The sequence below is a fragment of the Sprattus sprattus genome, assembly GCF_963457725.1.
Source record: "Sprattus sprattus genome assembly, chromosome: 18".
Classification (NCBI taxonomy): Eukaryota; Metazoa; Chordata; class Actinopteri; order Clupeiformes; family Clupeidae; genus Sprattus; species Sprattus sprattus.
The window spans coordinates 2,220,001-2,237,500 of NC_137916.1; the positions used below are offsets into that span (position 1 = coordinate 2,220,001).

At 48.3% G+C, this 17,500-nt stretch overlaps 1 protein-coding gene across 1 annotated transcript in view; it reads left to right on the plus strand.

Moving 5' to 3' along the window:
* Nucleotides 1-2,380: 2,380 nt before the first annotated feature.
* The window catches only part of gpatch1 (G patch domain containing 1), a 24,751-nt gene continuing 9,631 nt past the window's right edge, over nt 2,381-17,500 (plus strand). Inside the window, exons 1-14 of the mRNA XM_080856446.1 lie at nt 2,381-2,457; nt 2,881-3,015; nt 3,099-3,184; nt 3,586-3,746; nt 6,426-6,526; nt 9,109-9,170; nt 10,462-10,716; nt 11,400-11,556; nt 11,669-11,748; nt 14,455-14,659; nt 15,334-15,687; nt 15,843-15,920; nt 16,305-16,405; nt 17,345-17,472. Of these exons, the coding sequence (XP_080712572.1) occupies nt 2,388-2,457; nt 2,881-3,015; nt 3,099-3,184; nt 3,586-3,746; nt 6,426-6,526; nt 9,109-9,170; nt 10,462-10,716; nt 11,400-11,556; nt 11,669-11,748; nt 14,455-14,659; nt 15,334-15,687; nt 15,843-15,920; nt 16,305-16,405; nt 17,345-17,472 (1,973 nt within the window). The 5' untranslated portion in view covers nt 2,381-2,387. The remainder of the gene's footprint in view (nt 2,458-2,880; nt 3,016-3,098; nt 3,185-3,585; nt 3,747-6,425; nt 6,527-9,108; nt 9,171-10,461; nt 10,717-11,399; nt 11,557-11,668; nt 11,749-14,454; nt 14,660-15,333; nt 15,688-15,842; nt 15,921-16,304; nt 16,406-17,344; nt 17,473-17,500) is intronic.

Here is a 17,500-nt window from a genome sequence, read left to right on the forward strand (position 1 = left end):
AATTTGCAGATAATCTATCCTTCTCTTGATCCTCAATTGCAATTGCAATGACATTGCATTACTTATAAACAGTCATTCACTATCAAAACTTAGTCTATACAGGGTGTCTTTCAGAATGTTACCTTTGACCTCAAAGATGGCATTACCATTATTATTAATTTAATTTAATTTAATTTAATTTAATTTAATTTAATTTAATTTAATTTAATTTAATTTAATTTAATTTAATTTAATTTAATTTAATTTAATTTAATTTAATTTAATTTAATTTAATTTAATTTAATTTAATTTAATTCAATTCAATTTAATTTTGTTTAATTTTATTTAATTTTATTATTATTATTTTTTATCTTTTAAGTTTCCTCTTTGTATGTATTATATGTACCTTTGGTGGGTGGGATCAGGGTTATTGTTTGTATAACTGTACTGTGAAACTCTGAAAAATAAAGTTATAAAAAAAAAAAAAAGTAAAATGCAAAATGCAAGACAGACTGCAAAGTGAATGTGCAATGTGCACTGTGCAGTGTAATGTGTGTTCAAACCAGACTTGATGTGTGGGGGCGGGATAAGAGTCCAAGTCTGGTGGGGGTTAATAAGGCCAACTGCAGCCAGGAAGAAGCTAGTTTTGTGCCGTGAGGTTCTGGTCCTGATGGACCGCAGCATCCTGCCGGAGGGAAGTACCTCGAAGAGTTAGTGACCTGGGTGGGAGGAATCGGCCACAAACTACAACGTGAAATAAGCACAAGACAAAGTAGGTTAGTTCAGATAGGTCAAATTAGCTCACTAGCTCAGTGTGTGTGTGTGTGTGTGTGCGTGTGTGTGTGTGTGTCTGTGTCTGTGTGAGTGTGTGTGTGTGTGTGTGTATGTGTGCGTACGTGCGTGCGTGCGTGCGTGTGTGTGTGTGCGTGCGTGCGTGCGTGCGTGTGTGTGTGTTTGTGTGGGTGCGTGTGTGTGGGTGTGTGTGTGTGTGTGTGTGTGTTTACATACGTGTATGTGTGTGAGAGAGCACTTGTGTCACACTTCTGTTTAACAATATTGATTTATTGGTGGGGGTTGGTGCCATCAGCAGATTCATGGGCCGCACGCGCAGCACCGCGTCTAAGATGTCTGAACTGCTCCCAGAGCAGCAGGAGACACACACACACACACACACACACACACACACAGACTGCTCCCAGTGCAGCAGGGGACCAGCAGAGGTCAAGTGGTCTTCCAGGACAGCATTGCGCCATTGATTACTTTAGTTTTATTACGGTGATTTGTATTATGCCGAAGGGGGATTCACCAGTGCAGGCAGCCAGGCAGCATGTCCTCGCATGACCGTCCACGCGGGTATAGCTCCTGTCATTTGGCGCCTTTAATCCTCCTTGCACTCAATGCCTAAACGGGGTTCTGGAGCTGCCATTGGATCGCTGACAGCTTGTGGTGTCCAAGTGAATGAAATTTCATCCCTCACATCTGTGGCGAGATCCTGGACCCACACGTACACACACACACACACACACACACACACACACACACACAGCACATCATTTGTGGCGAGATCCTGGACCCACAGGGTCTAGCTTGAGGAGCCATCGGCCTACGCTTTACACTCAGCTCTGGGCAGCAACACACATCTATTAAACTGGTCTCTTGGTCTGACCTCTCACTGTAAACCTTCCTGTGTATGTCAACATGAAAGATGAACTCTCGTCTGAAAACAAGAGTATGGGATTTAGTGCGAGTGTGTGTGTGTGAGAGAGAGATACAGAGCGAGATAAAGAGAGAGAGAGAGAGAGAGAGAGAGAGAGAGAGAGAGAGAGAGAGAGTTTGCCTACGTGAATTGAACGGAGATGCTGCTCTCAGGACGCTCATAGAGTTAGACATGAAACACCCCCAGACTCGCGGTGACTACAGGACCAGCCTCAACATGGCGGATTCTTCGCTTTAAGTTCCCAACACGAGGGCTATTGTTCGGTCCCACCAGGTGTGTTTGTCATTATTGAGATAATGTGCGCTTTTGCGCGGGAGTTTTTGTTCTCTGGTATGAAAGAAGACTTCCATTCTAGTGCTCTGGCTTTGGCTCATATCCGTACATAGACACTACAGGCCTCTAATATTTCTACCCCATGCTGATGTAACATCTCTCTGCGGGATCGTTGCTGTGATATCTGGAATAAATGTCGACAATGTGCTGAGTAGAGAGAAAGGGAGCTGTTGTACGAAGTGCCCCCTGCTAAATTCATTGCGTGTGTCCTGAGGACGTTCAGAGGAAGAAATACCGGTATCTGGGAAAACTATACCGTACCGCCAGGTGGGGTTAAATCTACAAACCCGCTGTAAATCCAATTCAAAACGCAAACTCACACTGTTGAAACTCATCGGCCACCGTCTGTGCTGTAAACATGGCGTCAGACAGCGACAGTGATGAGGACTTTGTAACTTATGGTACTCCTCTGGAGCCGCTCGAAGAAGGTAGAGCTACAGTTGTCTTTGTCTTTAGACTTAAAGATGTGCATATCATTCATCTTAAATGTTGGCCAACATTATTTCAGCAGCGTCGATATTTAGGCACTGGTTTGCTAGATAGTTAGCTATAGCTAGGGTAACTTGATTCATGCTGCATCCATGGATGTATACCCAACCAGCTAGCTTTGTAGTAAGCTCCTTTAAGTTACAATAAACAGTAATGTGAGCTATTTAACATAAGCCTTTGCAGTTATACAGTTAACTAATACGGGAACGCCGTGTAGTAAGTGAAAGATATTAGTTGATTCCCAGTTAAAGCCCCGGTTCACAGGTCCTTGTTGGTGGTGGTGTTGACGTCAATCAAAACTATTTTACATGTCAGTTTTATGTCAGTATCCTTTGTGTTGACTCTATATTTTGATCGATCAGACGAGCCTGTTCGGAAGCCGGTCCCGTTGCACGAGCAGACAGTCAAAGATGAGAAAGGCCGCTTCCAGAGGTTCCACGGAGCCTTCACCGGAGGCTTCTCCGCCGGATACTTCAACACCGCGGGCTCCAAAGAAGGTACGAGCGCCCGTAGCTGTATAAGCAATCGTTTAAATAAAATTCAAATGAGACAATGTGCTATAACGGTGTCTGTGCTGCAGGCTGGACCCCGTCGACATTCGTGTCGTCGCGACAGCAGAAGGCGGAGAGGCAGAATGCCATGCCACAGGACTTCATGGATGAGGAGGTAGCTTGGTTGTGTGTGTGTGAGCTGGGATGGATGTGTGTGAGCTGGGGTGGAGGTGTGTGAGCTGGGGAGGATGTGTGTGAACTGGGGAGGTTGTGTATGAGCTGGGGTGAATGTGTGTGAGCTGGGGTATTTGTTTGTTGATGTGTGTGAGCTGGGGTGGTTGTGTGTTCTGATGTATTGTAGGCCCCAAATGTGTGTGTGTGTGTGTGTGTGTGTGTGTGTGTGTGCGCACGTGTGTATGTGTGTATGTGTGTGGTGTGTGTGTGTGTGTGTGTGTGTGTGTGTGTGTGTGTGTGTGTGTGTGTTGGCGTGTGCATGTGCTCGTGCTCGTGCTCGTATGTGTTCTGATGTATTGTAGGCCCTAACTGACTGTCTGTGTGTGTTCTGATTTACTGTAGGACCTCGGTGAGCATGGCATCGCCCCTCGTGAGATCACCACCACAGCAGATTTTGTTTCTGGGCGCAGCAATCCCATCCAAAAGAAGGCCCGTGAGCTCAGCGCTATGAGGGGACCCATCCCAGGGGACACACTCCTCCAGGACCTTGTGGCTCCCGCGAGGTAACATCACACACACACACACACACACACACACACACACACACACACACACACACACACACACACACACACACACACACACACACACACACACACACACACACACACACACTCAAGTCAAGTCAAGTCAAGTCAAACTTTATTTGTATAGCACATTTCATATTTACATAGACTCAATGCGCTTATTAGGTAAAAGAAACACAATACAAAATAGTTGAAAACATTTACAACCCAATAAAGTAAATAAAAATGCAAAAGATCAGTAAAAAAGAGAGTAAAAGAGAAAAATCATGAATTATATGCCAAAGAGAATAAAAACGTTTTAAGACCCTTCTTAAAAGAGAATATGGATTGAGGTGACCTTAGTTCTATCGGTAGATTATTCCAGAGGATTGGAGCACAGTAACTAAAAGCGCCATGACCGTTTTTTGTGTGAATTCTGGGGACATTAAGAAGATATTTATTGGAGGACCTTAAGTGACGGATTGGGTTATGAAGAGATATTAGATCAGAAATATAGGGAGGGGCTAGATTATTTAATGATTTGTGGACAAGAAGGAGTAATTTGAATTCAATTCTTTGTTTAACTGGGAGCCAGTGAAGAGATTTAAGAATAGGGGTGATGTGGTTATATTTGGGAGTTCTAGTGAGTATTCTAGCAGCTGCGTTCTGGATGAGTTGTAGTTTGTTTAACATTTGCTGAGTTAAACCAGCATAAAGTGCATTGCAGTAGTCTAAGCGACTGGAAACAAGAGCATGCATTAATTTTTCACAATCATGTTGTGAGAGAGTGTTGCGTACTTTAGAAATGTTTCTGAGATGGTAAAAAGATGCCTTAAAAATGTTGGATATGTGCTTTTGAAAATTAAGATCAGCATCGAGGGTCACTCCTAAGTTTTTGACCTCCTCCGAAGGTGTTGAAAAGACAGAATTAAGAGTTGGATAAAATTTATTTCTGAGTGTTTTTGGGCCAACCAACAAAACCTCTGTTTTTGCATTGTTTAACATTAAAAAGTTTTGGGCCATCCAGGTCTCTATGGCAGAGATGCAGTGAGTGAGATCCCCCAAAGGACTGGGATCATCAGACGAAATAGACATACACACTCACACTCACACTCACACTCACACTCACACTCACACTCACACTCACACTCACACTCACACTCACACTCACACTCACACTCTCACACACACACACACACTCACACTCACACTCACACTCACACTCACACTCACACTCACACTCACACTCTCACACACACACACACACACACACACACACACACACACACACACACACAGAGTTATACAAAATAACTACGCATATAACTACATTTACATTTACATTTAGTCTGTTAGCAGACGCAGTGGCGGTTTTAGACACGGGCCACCCGGGCGGTGGACCGGGGCGGCACTTTTTCAGGTCACGTGAGGGGCGGCACGACCAAGTAAATAAATCAATAATAATCTGCGCCTCGAAGCGGTTTTCTATTATCTATCATATCACTGTGTGGGGAATTGGCGAATTGGCGCCCCCTGCGGCTGCAGGCGCTCCTGCTTGTGCCCCTGCTTGCTAAGCATATGTGTGAAAACGTGGAAGGGGAGGGAGCGCGGGGGAAAAGTTAACCTCTGGGACTCCCAACTGGAACAGACAAGTGGGGGGACGGGGGGATCCACTGTAGGCTATAGAGCAATACTCTAATACAATTAGTGGGCGCAAGTCACTCACACCTCGACTTTCTTGCAAAAAACGCACATTCATAATATTATAATTACAGACCTATAATTCCTGTTTTTTGTTTTTCTGAATTGTGTGAAATTGCTTATACAAATAGGTAATACTGAACGATTATGTGTCACCAAGGGCAAGGTGAATTGGTTTAGTCTTAACTTCTGTACGAGTGACAGTGTTGGGGGGGATGAAGAATGTGTTGATTGTCGAGTGCAAAATAATCACAGAGATAGATAGGAAAGGCAAAAATCCGTCAGGTGCCAAATTTCGAAAAAAAAGAAAAGAAGAAGAGGAGAAACGAGCAAAACATAAAGGTATGCCACTATGCGCTCCCTGTTTGATGACGGTATCCATGAAGTGATGAAAGGCTAATGTTAATTGGTGGTAGGCTATAACTCTTACATTTGTTAGCTATTCTGCTGCTTATGATTATACAACAATAAATCGGTTTTAACTCAACAAACACGAGATCTAATTTCGCGATAAGACTGTGCTTTGCAACAAAACTGTTACACGCTCAGTTTTAGGTTAATCATTGACGTTGGACGTGTAATTAGCCAACGGAATGTTCATATCTTCTCTAGGCAGTTTCAAAGACGGAACATTTGCCATTTGCTTTCGTGACAAGGGGGGGGGGGGGGGCGCTCGGGAGGGGGTCTCGCCCGGGGCGTATTTCCATGTAGAACCGCCACTGAGCAGACGCTTTTGTCCAAAGCGACGTACAAGGGAGAGAACAATCAAGCGAAGAGCAATAAAACCTGGTGTAACAATAAATACTGCTTATTTTTTTCAAAAAAAAATAGAAAATGACATTGAAAGAAAAAGAAGTGCGTATAATATGCGTACCATAACTCCATTGGACAAAGCCTCTTAATCTGGTTATTTGTGGTTGTGTGTGTGTTTACCTGCATGTTGTGTTGTGTGTGTTTCTCTGTATATGTGTTCAGGACCTCAATTGGAGTGCAGTTGCTGAGGAAGATGGGCTGGCGTGATGGACAGGGGGTGGGGCCAAGAGTCAGGAAGAGGAAGTTACGCAGCGACAAAGCAGGTCAGGCGTGTGCGTGTGCGTGTGCGTGTGCGTGTGTGTGTGTGTGTGTGTGTGAGAGAAGCTAGTTTAAACAATATAAGAATGGTACACTGTCCATTCGACATTTCTATTACATTGAGTCTTTCTAAGCAGACATTGAATTGACAAAATAATTTTGAAACAATGGAATTCATTTCACTGGTATACCTAGTGTAGTGACCAGTGAGTGTACCTGTGTGTTCTTATGTTATGTGAATGTGTGTGTGTGTGTTTGTATGTATTTGAGTGTGTGTGTGTGTGTGTTATACATAGGCTTCCTACATACATGTATGGCAGCTGAGGTATAAACAGTACACAGAGTAAACTAACGTTGCTTTCCATTGTGAGGTTCTTTGCCTCCACTTTGTCAAATGTTTTTAAATGTCTGGACACCTCAGCGACCTTTATCCCTTACCTAAACACACCCTGTTGAGTGTGTGTGTGTGCGTGTGCGTGTGCGTGCGTGCGTGCGTGTGTGTGTGTGTGTGTGTGTGTGTGTGTGTGTGAGAGTGTGAGAGAGAGAGAGCATATATACAGTGAAACAGTGGGGGAAATAAGTATTTGACCCCCAGCCGATTTCGCAAGTTTGGCCACTTGCAAAGAAATGTGTGATCTATAATTAAAATGGTTGGTCTATTTAAACAGTGAGAGACAGAATATCAACAAAAACATCCAGAAAATTGCATTTTATAACAGTTATGAATTGATTTGCATTTGTCGTGGAAAATAAGTATTTGAACCCCTAGTAAAACATGACTTAGTACTTGGTGGAATAACCCTTCCAAGCACAGACGTCAGACGTTTCTTGTAGTTGGTCACCAGGTTTACACACATCTCAGGAGGGATTTTGGTCCACTCCTCTTTGCAGATCCTCTCCAAATCCTTAAGGTTGCATTTTCATTGTCCTGGCTGGATGCTGTTCCTGGGGTCATATTCAGCATTCTTCCCACTCCATTTGCGGCGAGTCGAGTTGAGTTGATGCCAAAGAGCTTGATTTTAGGCCCAATTTACACACAGGTTTTCGCGATGTCGGCGTCATCTTCGCGACATCTGCACGTAGATGTCGGGGCGCATTTACACACACCGCAGGAAGTTTCTCAGTTTGCCTCTGTTGATAGCGATGTTGCCTAGCAACACTGTCTGTAACATGCCTTACAGATGTCGGGTCGCGTTTACACGCACTTTGAAGATGTCGGGGACTCCCGATGGGCTGTCGGGCGAATGGTACGGGGCTGTCGGCTGAAATTCGGCCGACATCGGCACACCGACAGTTACATTTGTGTTTAGACGCTGAATAAAGCTGTCGGTGTACAGATGTCGGCTGTGCCGACATCGCGAAAACCTGTGTGTAAATTGGGCCTTAGTCTCATCTGACCACATCATGTTCTCCCAATCCAACTTAGAATCATTCAAGTGTCCATTGGCAAACTTCAGACGGCCCTGTACATGTGCTTTCTTGAGCAGGGGGACCTTGCGAATGCTGCAGTACTTCAAACCATTGCGGCGTAGTGTGTTGCTAATGGTTTTCTTGGTGACTATGGTCCCAGCTGCCTTGATATCATTCACAAGCTCCCCCTGTGTAGTTCTGGGGTTATTCTGCACCTTTTGGATGATCACCGATACTGCACGAGGGGATATCCTGCATGGAGCCCCAGACCTAGAGCGATTGGCAGTTGTTTGGTATTGCTTCGATTTGCGAATAATCGCATCAACAGGTGTCTGCTTCTCTCCAAGCTGCTTGCCGATGGTTTTGTAGCCCATTCCAGCCTTGTGCAGGTCTACAATCTAATCTCTGATGTCCTTGGACAACTCTTTGGGCTTGGTGAGCTTGAAGGTGTGAAGTATGATTCTTTGGACAGGTTTCTTTTATACACGAATGTTTTTAAATGTCACCAGTTAAGGTCAGTTGTACCTTGTTAGGCCTAATGAGGACTAATCTGTGTGCTTTTTGGGCGCATAACTGGTCATTGGGAGCCAGAATTCTTGCTGTTGGTAGGGGTTCAAATACTTATTTTCCGCTTCAAATGCAAATCAATTCATAACTGTTATGAAATGCAATTTTCTGGATGTTTTTGTTGATATTCTGTCTCTCACAGTTTAAATAGACCTACCATTACAATTATAGATCCCACATTTCCCCACTGTATGTGTGTGTGAGAGTGTAGGTCAGGCCCTGTGTGTATGTGTATGCATATTTGCGTATGCAAATGTTGGTGTTCAATTGTACTCTTTCCTGCTCATCTTCTTATGATGGCTGTTTAATTTGTGCAGTTCTGATGCTTGTGTGTGTGTGTGATTGTTGTGTCTCTTTGTGTCTTAGGTTCTGATGCTTGTGTGTGTGTGTAATTGTTGTGTCTCTTTGTGTCTTAGGTTCTGATGCTTGTGTGTGTGTGTAATTGTTGTGTCTCTTTGTGTCTTAGGTTCTGATGCTTGTGTGTGTGTAATTGTTGTGTCTCTTTGTGTCTTAGGTTCTGATGCTTGTGTGTGTGTGTGTGTTGTGTCTCTTTGTGTCTTAGGTTCTGATGCTTGTGTGTGTGTAATTGTTGTGTCTCTTTGTGTCTTAGGTTCTGAGCTGAGGGCTTATGGCTGTGTTCTTCCTCCTAAGAGATCTGATGAGTCTGAGGAGGTGAGGGAGAGGATGATGAAGTGTGTGCGTGTGTGTCTGTGCAGGGGCGCTGCCAGGATTTTTGGGCCCTATGAAAGACTCTAGGGGAGAGGCATGTTTGCGCGCGCAGCGCGCGGCAATTTTTTGGGGTGCCCATTTGAAATAAATCTTATCATTATCAATGATAAATATATTGTATAATGGGCTGAAATGGAAGGCACCCAATGCATTCACTTTAATTATGTCAAATTAAGATTCACTAGCATTAATAACTGATTATAAAAACCAACATTCTATAGGTAGGGACTGATATCATTGTTTCGAAATACTAGAGAGATATATTAATGCAAAGAATAGAGAGATGTCGGTAGTTATTTCTTGTATTTCGAATTTGCTCGTTCACACTAACAAAATAGCTAGCTAGCTTGCTCACAAAAAACTGTTCTTCAACTACAGATAACAGATACAGCCACATTCTGTAACTACCTGTACTTACAATTTCACTCCTTGCGCCGTTTACTTTGAGCTGAACTCCATGGCTATAATCCTGGCTGTCTTGAAGAGACGTTAGGCATAAACAAATAGGACATTGTAACGCTGGTTGCACAGGTTATGCAGACGCAGACCACTTTGATTGACTGACACACGCACACATTGTTCAAATCATACGCTGGACACTTTATTAGTATTTCTACATGGGTTTAGATAATGATCAGGCTATAATAAGACCACATCGGCTATGTAATCGCTGACAACCGGGGCGATTTCATAGTGGTTGGTGTAAACCGGGACATATTAGCGTCCCGACAGGTTTTTGTCGGGACGCGGGACACGCAACTCAAAATCGGGAGGGTCCCGGTAAAACCGGGACGTCTGGTCACCCTAGGTTAAGACCTGACCTCAGCCAGCCCAGCCGCTCTGTACACCTGCTGCCTGTCAGTGCCAGCATCTCGCATTTCGGATGCTGTTCGATTCAACGCATCGCGCGTTGCGGCCGAACCATTTCGTAAGAGCTCAGGGGGAAGGGCAAATGACAATATGTTAAATAATTAACGAAAACGTTATGGAAATCGACAGTTGTGAGTTTAATACGTTAATTTCCAATTACCATTTCTTTGTAATGAGACATTTAAAAAAAAAAAAGGCAATAATATTAATATTATATTATTAATTGCCATCCGCGGGCTGTGGGCCGTGCTGCGTTGGGCTGGGCCCTTAGAATCAGTACCACTTTTCCCCGCCAGGCAGCGCCCCTGTGTGTGTGTGTGTGAGTGAGTTAAGGGATAACGCATTATCCTCCTATCTTCCACAGGACAATGATGATGATGATGATGAAGAGTTTGCTCCAGAGAACGTGACCTTTGCCCCTAAGGACGTGACCCCTGTGGACTTTGCGGTGAAGGAGGGCGTCCACGGCCTGGGCTACCGAGGGCTGGACCCTGGCAGAGCGCTCGCGGGGGGGGGCACCAGGGGGGGGCACTTCAACCTCTTCACGCTCGACTCCGACAGAACCACCAGCCTGTTTGGACCCAGGGCAGCCACACGCCGGGGAGGAGTCGCAGGGCAGGTCTGTGTGTGTGTGTGTGTGTGTGTGTGTGTGTGTGTGTGTGTGTGTGTGTGTGTGTGTGTGTGTGTGTGTGTGTGTGTGTGTGTGTGTGTGTGTGTGTGTGTGTGTGTGCGCGCGCCTGTATGTGTGTGTGTGTGTGTGCATGGGATGGGTGTAATGGATAGTGATATAAGTGTGTGTGTGTGTGTCTCTCTCTGTCTCTGTCTCTGTCTCTGTCTCTGTCTCTGTCTCTGTCTCTGTCTCTGTGCCTGTGTGTGTGTGTGTGTGTGTGTCTCTCTGTATCTCTGTCTCTTTCTCTGTCTCTTTCTCTGTCTCTGTCTCTGTCTCTGTGCCTGTGCCTGTATGTGTGTGTGTGTGTGTGTGTGCATGGGATGGGTGTAATGGATAGTGATATAAGTGTGTGTGTGTGTCTCTCTCTGTCTCTGTCTTTGTCTCTGCCTCTCTGCCTGTGTGTGTGTGTGTGTGGGGGGGGGGGGGGGGCATGGGATGGGATGGGTATAATGGATAGTGATGTTAGTGTGTGTGTGTGTGTGTGTGTGGGGGGGACATGGGATGGGATGGGTATAATGGATAGTGATGTAAGTGTGTGTGTGTGTGTGTGTGTGTGTGTGTGTGTGTGTGTGTGGGGGACATGGGATGGGATGGGTATAATGGATAGTGATGTAAGTGTGTGTACGTTGCAGGCGTTTGGTGTTGGTGCGATGGAGGAGGATGATGATGAAGAGGTGTACCACAAGGACGCCATGTCCAACTACGACACCATACTGGGAGGGGAGGAGCCAGGGGACGGCCTCTTTGGGTGGACCGCCCCCCAGCAGTACAAGAAGAAGAAGAAGAATGGTGAGACACACACACACACACACACACACACACCCCTTTCGTTGGTCATGTGGGCCAGGTGTGTGGTGTCCTAAGCTGTGTGTGTGTGTGTTTCTCCGCTGTTGTCTCCCAGACCCTAAGAAGGATGCTGCTTACCTGGGGAAGATCCTGGAGGGCTTCACTCTGGCCTCCGAGAACGAGGAGCCCAAAACGGTACACACACACTCACCCCCTCACCCTCACACTCACTCCCTCAACCCCACACACTCACCCCCTCACCCTCACACTCACCCCCTCAACCCCACACACTCACCCCCTCACCCTCACACTCACTCCCTCACCCTCACACTCACCCCCTCACCCTCACCCTCACCCTCACCCCCTCTACCCCTCACCCTCACACTCATACCCTCAACCCCACACACTCACCCCCTCACCCTCACACTAACCCCCTCATTCCCTCACACTAACCCCCCCACACTCACCCCCTCACCCTCACACTCACTCCCTCACCCTCACCCTCACACTCATACCCTCAACCCCACACACTCACCCCCTCACCCTCACACTAACCCCCTCATTCCCTCACACTAACCCCCCCACACTCACCCCCTCACCCTCACACTCACTCCCTCAACCTCACACTCACTCCCTCACCCTCACACTCACTCCCTCAACCCCACACACTCACCCCCTCACCCTCACACTCACTCCCTCAACCCCACACACTCACTCCCTCAACCCTCACCCTCACTCCCTCAACCCCACACACACCCCCTCACCCTCACACTCACTCCCTCACCCTCACACTCACTCCCTCACACTCACTCCCTCAACCCCACACACTCACCCCCTCACCCTCACACTCACCCCCTCACCCTCACACTCACCCCCTCAACCCCACACACTCACCCCCTCACACTCACTCCCTCTTCCCCTCATCCTCACACTCATCCCCTCATCCTCACAGTCACCCCCTCTTCCCTCATCCTCATCCTCACACTCACCCCCTCTTCCCCTCATCCTCACACTCACCCCCTCTTCCCCTCATCCTCATCCTCACCCCCTCTTCCCCTCATCCTCACACTCATCCCCTCTTCCTCACACTCACCCCCTCACACTCACTCCCTCTTCCCCTCATCCTCACACTCATCCCCTCATCCTCACACTCACCCCCTCTTCCCTCATCCTCATCCTCACACTCACCCCCTCTTCCCCTCATCCTCATCCTCACCCCCTCTTCCCCTAACCCTCACACTCACCCCCTCATCCTCACACTCACCCCCTCTTCCCCTCATCCTCACACTCATCCCCTCATCCTCACACTCACCCCCTCTTCCCCTCATCCTCACACTCATCCCCTCTTCTTCTCATCCTCACACTCATCCCCTCTTCCCCTCATCCTCACACTCATCCCCTCTTCCCTCATCCTCACACTCATCCCCTCTTCCCTCATCCTCACACTCATCCCCTCTTCCCTCATCCTCACACTCATCCCCTCATCCTCACACTCATCCCCTCTTCTTCTCATCCTCACACTCATCCCCTCTTCCCCTCATCCTCACACTCATCCCCTCTTCCCTCATCCTCACACTCATCCCCTCTTCCCCTCATCCTCACACTCATCCCCTCTTCCCTCATCCTCATCCTCATCCCCTCTTCCCCTCATCCTCACACTCATCCCCTCTTCTTCTCATCCTCACACTCATCCCCTCTTCCCCTCATCCTCACACTCACCCCCTCTTCCCCTCATCCTCACACTCATCCCCTCATCCCCTCATCCTCACACTCATCCCCTCTTCCCTCATCCTCACACTCATCCCCTCTTCTTCTCATCCTCACACTCATCCCCTCATCCTCACACTCATCCCCTCTTCTTCTCATCCTCACACTCATCCCCTCTTCCCCTCATCCTCACACTCATCCCCTCTTCCCTCATCCTCACACTCATCCCCTCTTCTTCTCATCCTCACACTCATCCCCTCTTCCCCTCATCCTCACACTCATCCCCTCATCCCCTCATCCTCACACTCATCCCCTCATCCCCTCATCCTCACACTCATCCCCTCTTCCCTCATCCTCACACTCATCCCCTCATCCTCACTCATCCCCTCTTCTTCTCATCCTCACACTCATCCCCTCTTCCCCTCATCCTCACACTCATCCCCTCTTCTTCTCATCCTCACACTCATCCCCTCTTCCCCTCATCCTCACACTCATCCCCTCTTCCCCTCATCCTCACCTTCACTCCCTCTTCCCCTCATCCTCACCCCCTCTTCCCTCATCCTCACACTCATCCCCTCTTCCCCTCATCCTCACACTCATCCCCTCTTCCCCTCATCCTCACCTTCACTCCCTCTTCCCCTCATCCTCACCCCCTCTTCTTCTCATCCTCACACTCATCCCCTCATCCTCACACTCACCCCCTCTTCCCCTCATCCTCACCTTCACTCCCTCTTCCCCTCATCCTCACCTTCACTCCCTCTTCCCCTCATCCTCACACCCTCTTCTTCTCATCCTCACACTCACCCCCTCTTCCCCTCTTCCTCACACTCATCCCCTCTTCCCCTCATCCTCACACTCACCCCCTCATCCTCACACTCACCCCCTCTTCCTCACACTCATCCCCTCTTCCCCTCATCCTCACACTCACCCCCTCATCCTCACACTCACCCCCTCATCCTCACACTCACCCCCTCATCCTCACACTCACCCCCTCATCCTCACACTCACCCCCTCATCCTCACACTCACCCCCTCATCCTCACACTCATCCTCACACTCATCCCCTCTTCCCCTCTTCCTCACACTCATCCCCTCTTCCCCTCATCCTCACACTCATCCCCTCATCCTCACACATCTGATGCCCCATGTCCTCCTGACACACCTGTCCTGTCCTGTCCTGTTCTGTCCCTCTCAGGTGTTTCCCCCGCCGGTGTTGCCGCGTGGCTACCGGCCTGTGCACTACTTCCGACCCGCGGTGGACATGAGTGGGGTCAGCCCCGTGGTGGCCGCGGCGCTCAGGGAGTCTAGGGGTCACATGACGCAGCCCGCGCAGGAGATGGTCCGACACCAGCTGGACTCTACTCAGAGGAGGGAGCTCCTGGGAGAGACGTCATTACAAGGTACCTGTGTGTGAGTGTGTGAGTGTTTGTAAATGCGTGTGTGCGTATGTGAGCGTGTGTGTGTGTGTGTGTGAGTGTGTGAGTGTTTGTAAATGCGTGTGTGCGTATGTGAGTGCGTGTGTGTGTGTGTGTGTGTGTGAGTGTGTGAGTGTTTGTAAATGCGTGTGTGCGTATGTGTGTGTGTGTGTGTGTGTGTGTGTTGTTTTATGCTTGTGCACGGGCGTGTCAGCTTTTAAAAATGGATGGAAATGAGCCCTAGTGACTAGTGACTATGTTTATGGCCGAGATAGTGACACACACACACACACACACTCTGAATTCTGTCTCTGCATTTGACCCATCCAGGGTAGTGATACACACAGTGAAGCACACTAACCCGGAGCAGTGATTGGGGTTAGGTGCCTTGCTCAAGGGCACTTCAGCCATGGATGTGGGCATGGGAGAGCATGCCCACATTTTTCCTACTGGTCAGGACGAACCGGCCACCCTACGGTTTCCAGCCCGAAACCCTAACCAGAAGGCCAAGGCTGCCCCCATGAAATTAGTGAGAAACCTGGAACTTATCTTGCGTGCTAATGTTGATGTGTGTGTGTGTGTGTGTGTCTGTGTGTGTGTGTGTCTGTATCTGTGTGTCTGTGTGTGTGTGTGTGTGTGTGTGTGTGTGTGTGCTGCAGGTCCCAGCTCTGTGTTTGAGCTGCTGCGTCCTGAGGATCTGGAGAAGCTGTCTCGTGTCCGTCAGGCGGCTGAAGAGAAGCAGAGCCGTCCAGACTTGACCTCTGAAACAGGTCGGGCCGCGGTGGTGGCAGCCGCCAAAGCCTCCGCCCTGCAGGCCCTGTCCAGTCGCTTCCAGAGCCGACCACAGGGGGCGCCAGAGAGCCAACCACAGGGGGCGCCAGAGAGCCTGGCTCTGGCCGCTTGGAGCGCCCCCACAGCTGACACCAAGAACACATTCAAGCCCTTTGACAAGATCCCTCACAAGCAGGCGCGCTACGACCAGTACCTCACCCTGCTCAGGAAGGGACACAAGGGTAAGGGTGTGTGTGTGTGTGTGTGTGTGTGTGTGTGCGCCTCTCTGAGAATATATGTGTGGGAAAGATATTTGTGAGGAGGTTCTGATTGATGAAGTTGGGCGTGTGAGTTGTAGGTGTTTGTACATATAGTGTGTGTGTGTGTGTGGTATCAGATGCGCTGGAGCAGAGTCTGGATGTGTGTATGACGGAGTGGGAGCGTGGGCGTGAGCGGGATGAGTTTGTGTTCACCTGTGTGTGTGTGTGTGTGTGTGTGTGTGTGTGTGTGTGTGTGTGTGTGTGTGTGTGGTATCAGATGCGCTGGAGCAGAGTCTGGATGTGTGTATGACGGGGTGGGAGCGTGGGCGTGAGCGGGAGGAGTTTGTGTTCACCTGTGTGTGTGTGTGTGTGTGTGTGTGTGTGTGTGTGTTGTATCAGATGCGCTGGAGCAGAGTCTGGATGTGTGTATGACGGAGTGGGAGCGTGGGCGTGAGCGGGAGGAGTTTGTGTTCACCTGTGTGTGTGTGTGTGTGTGTGTGTGTGTGTGTGTGTTGTATCAGATGCGCTGGAGCAGAGTCTGGATGTGTGTATGACGGAGTGGGAGCGTGGGCGTGAGCGGGAGGAGTTTGTGCGAGCAGCGCTCCTCTACCAGCCCAGTAGCTCCGCCCTCTCCAGTCGCTTCACACGCAGCCGACAGGCGGACAATGATGACACCGTGGAAGTCCCACGAGACACGGAGGTTGGTACACACACACACACACACACACACACACACACACACACCTATGTTGGTACACACACACACACACACACAAAGGCAAGCGTTGCAGGTTTGTTTTACTACTGGACAGCCTAGTGATACTTCAGGTTTCCATGACTACAGGGTGCCCTAGTGATGCTGCAGTTTTCCATGATTACAGGGTGCCCTAGTGATGCTTCAGGTTTCCATGACTACAGGGTGCTCTAGTGATGCTGCAGATTTCCATGAGTACAGGGTGCCCTAGTGATGCTTCAGGTTTCCATGACTACAGGGTGCCCTAGTGATACTGCAGGTTTCAATGACTACAGGGTGCTCTCATGATGCTGCAAGTTTCCATGACTACAGGGTGCTCTAGTGATGCTGCAGGTTTCCATGACTACAGGGTGCTCTCGTGATGCTGCAGGTTTCCAAGACTGCACACACACACAGACCCAGACACACACATACGTACATCAGCGTCGGAAATACATGAGGGCAAAGGGCCAAACTGCCCCTACGAAATATAATTTTGCCCCTGATATCAATAGGAGAGGGGCAAAAAATGCCCCCATAATTTCCTGTAATAATAATTTAATGAACTAGTCTAAAACATCGTTGCCTATATGACCCGGTCCAGTTGCCATAAAATGTTTTTGATTTTCGCCTTGACTGAAGAATCGAACGTTCTAGCTTAAAATATTGTGAGCGCTTCTTAATCAGAACTGTAACTGTGAGTGTGAGGAGAAATGAGAATCAGCAAACACAGTCTCCATCACCATCTCAGGTTCTTATGTTGAATGTTAAAGGTTAAATGTTATTTCACAAGTTTCTAAAGGTGCCCCCAATTTTTTGTTAAATGCCCCTGGATTTCAGTAAATGGGGGCAAAAATGAATGTGTGTGTGTGTGTGTGTGTGTGTGTGTGTGTGGTGTGTGAACAGAATGATGTGGATGATAAGCAGGCTGCAGTGAAGATGAAGATGTTTGGAAAGCTGACCAGAGACACACTTGAGTGGCATCCAGACAAACTCCTGTGCAAGAGATTCAACGTGCCGGATCCTTATCCCGGGTACCACACACACACACACACACACACA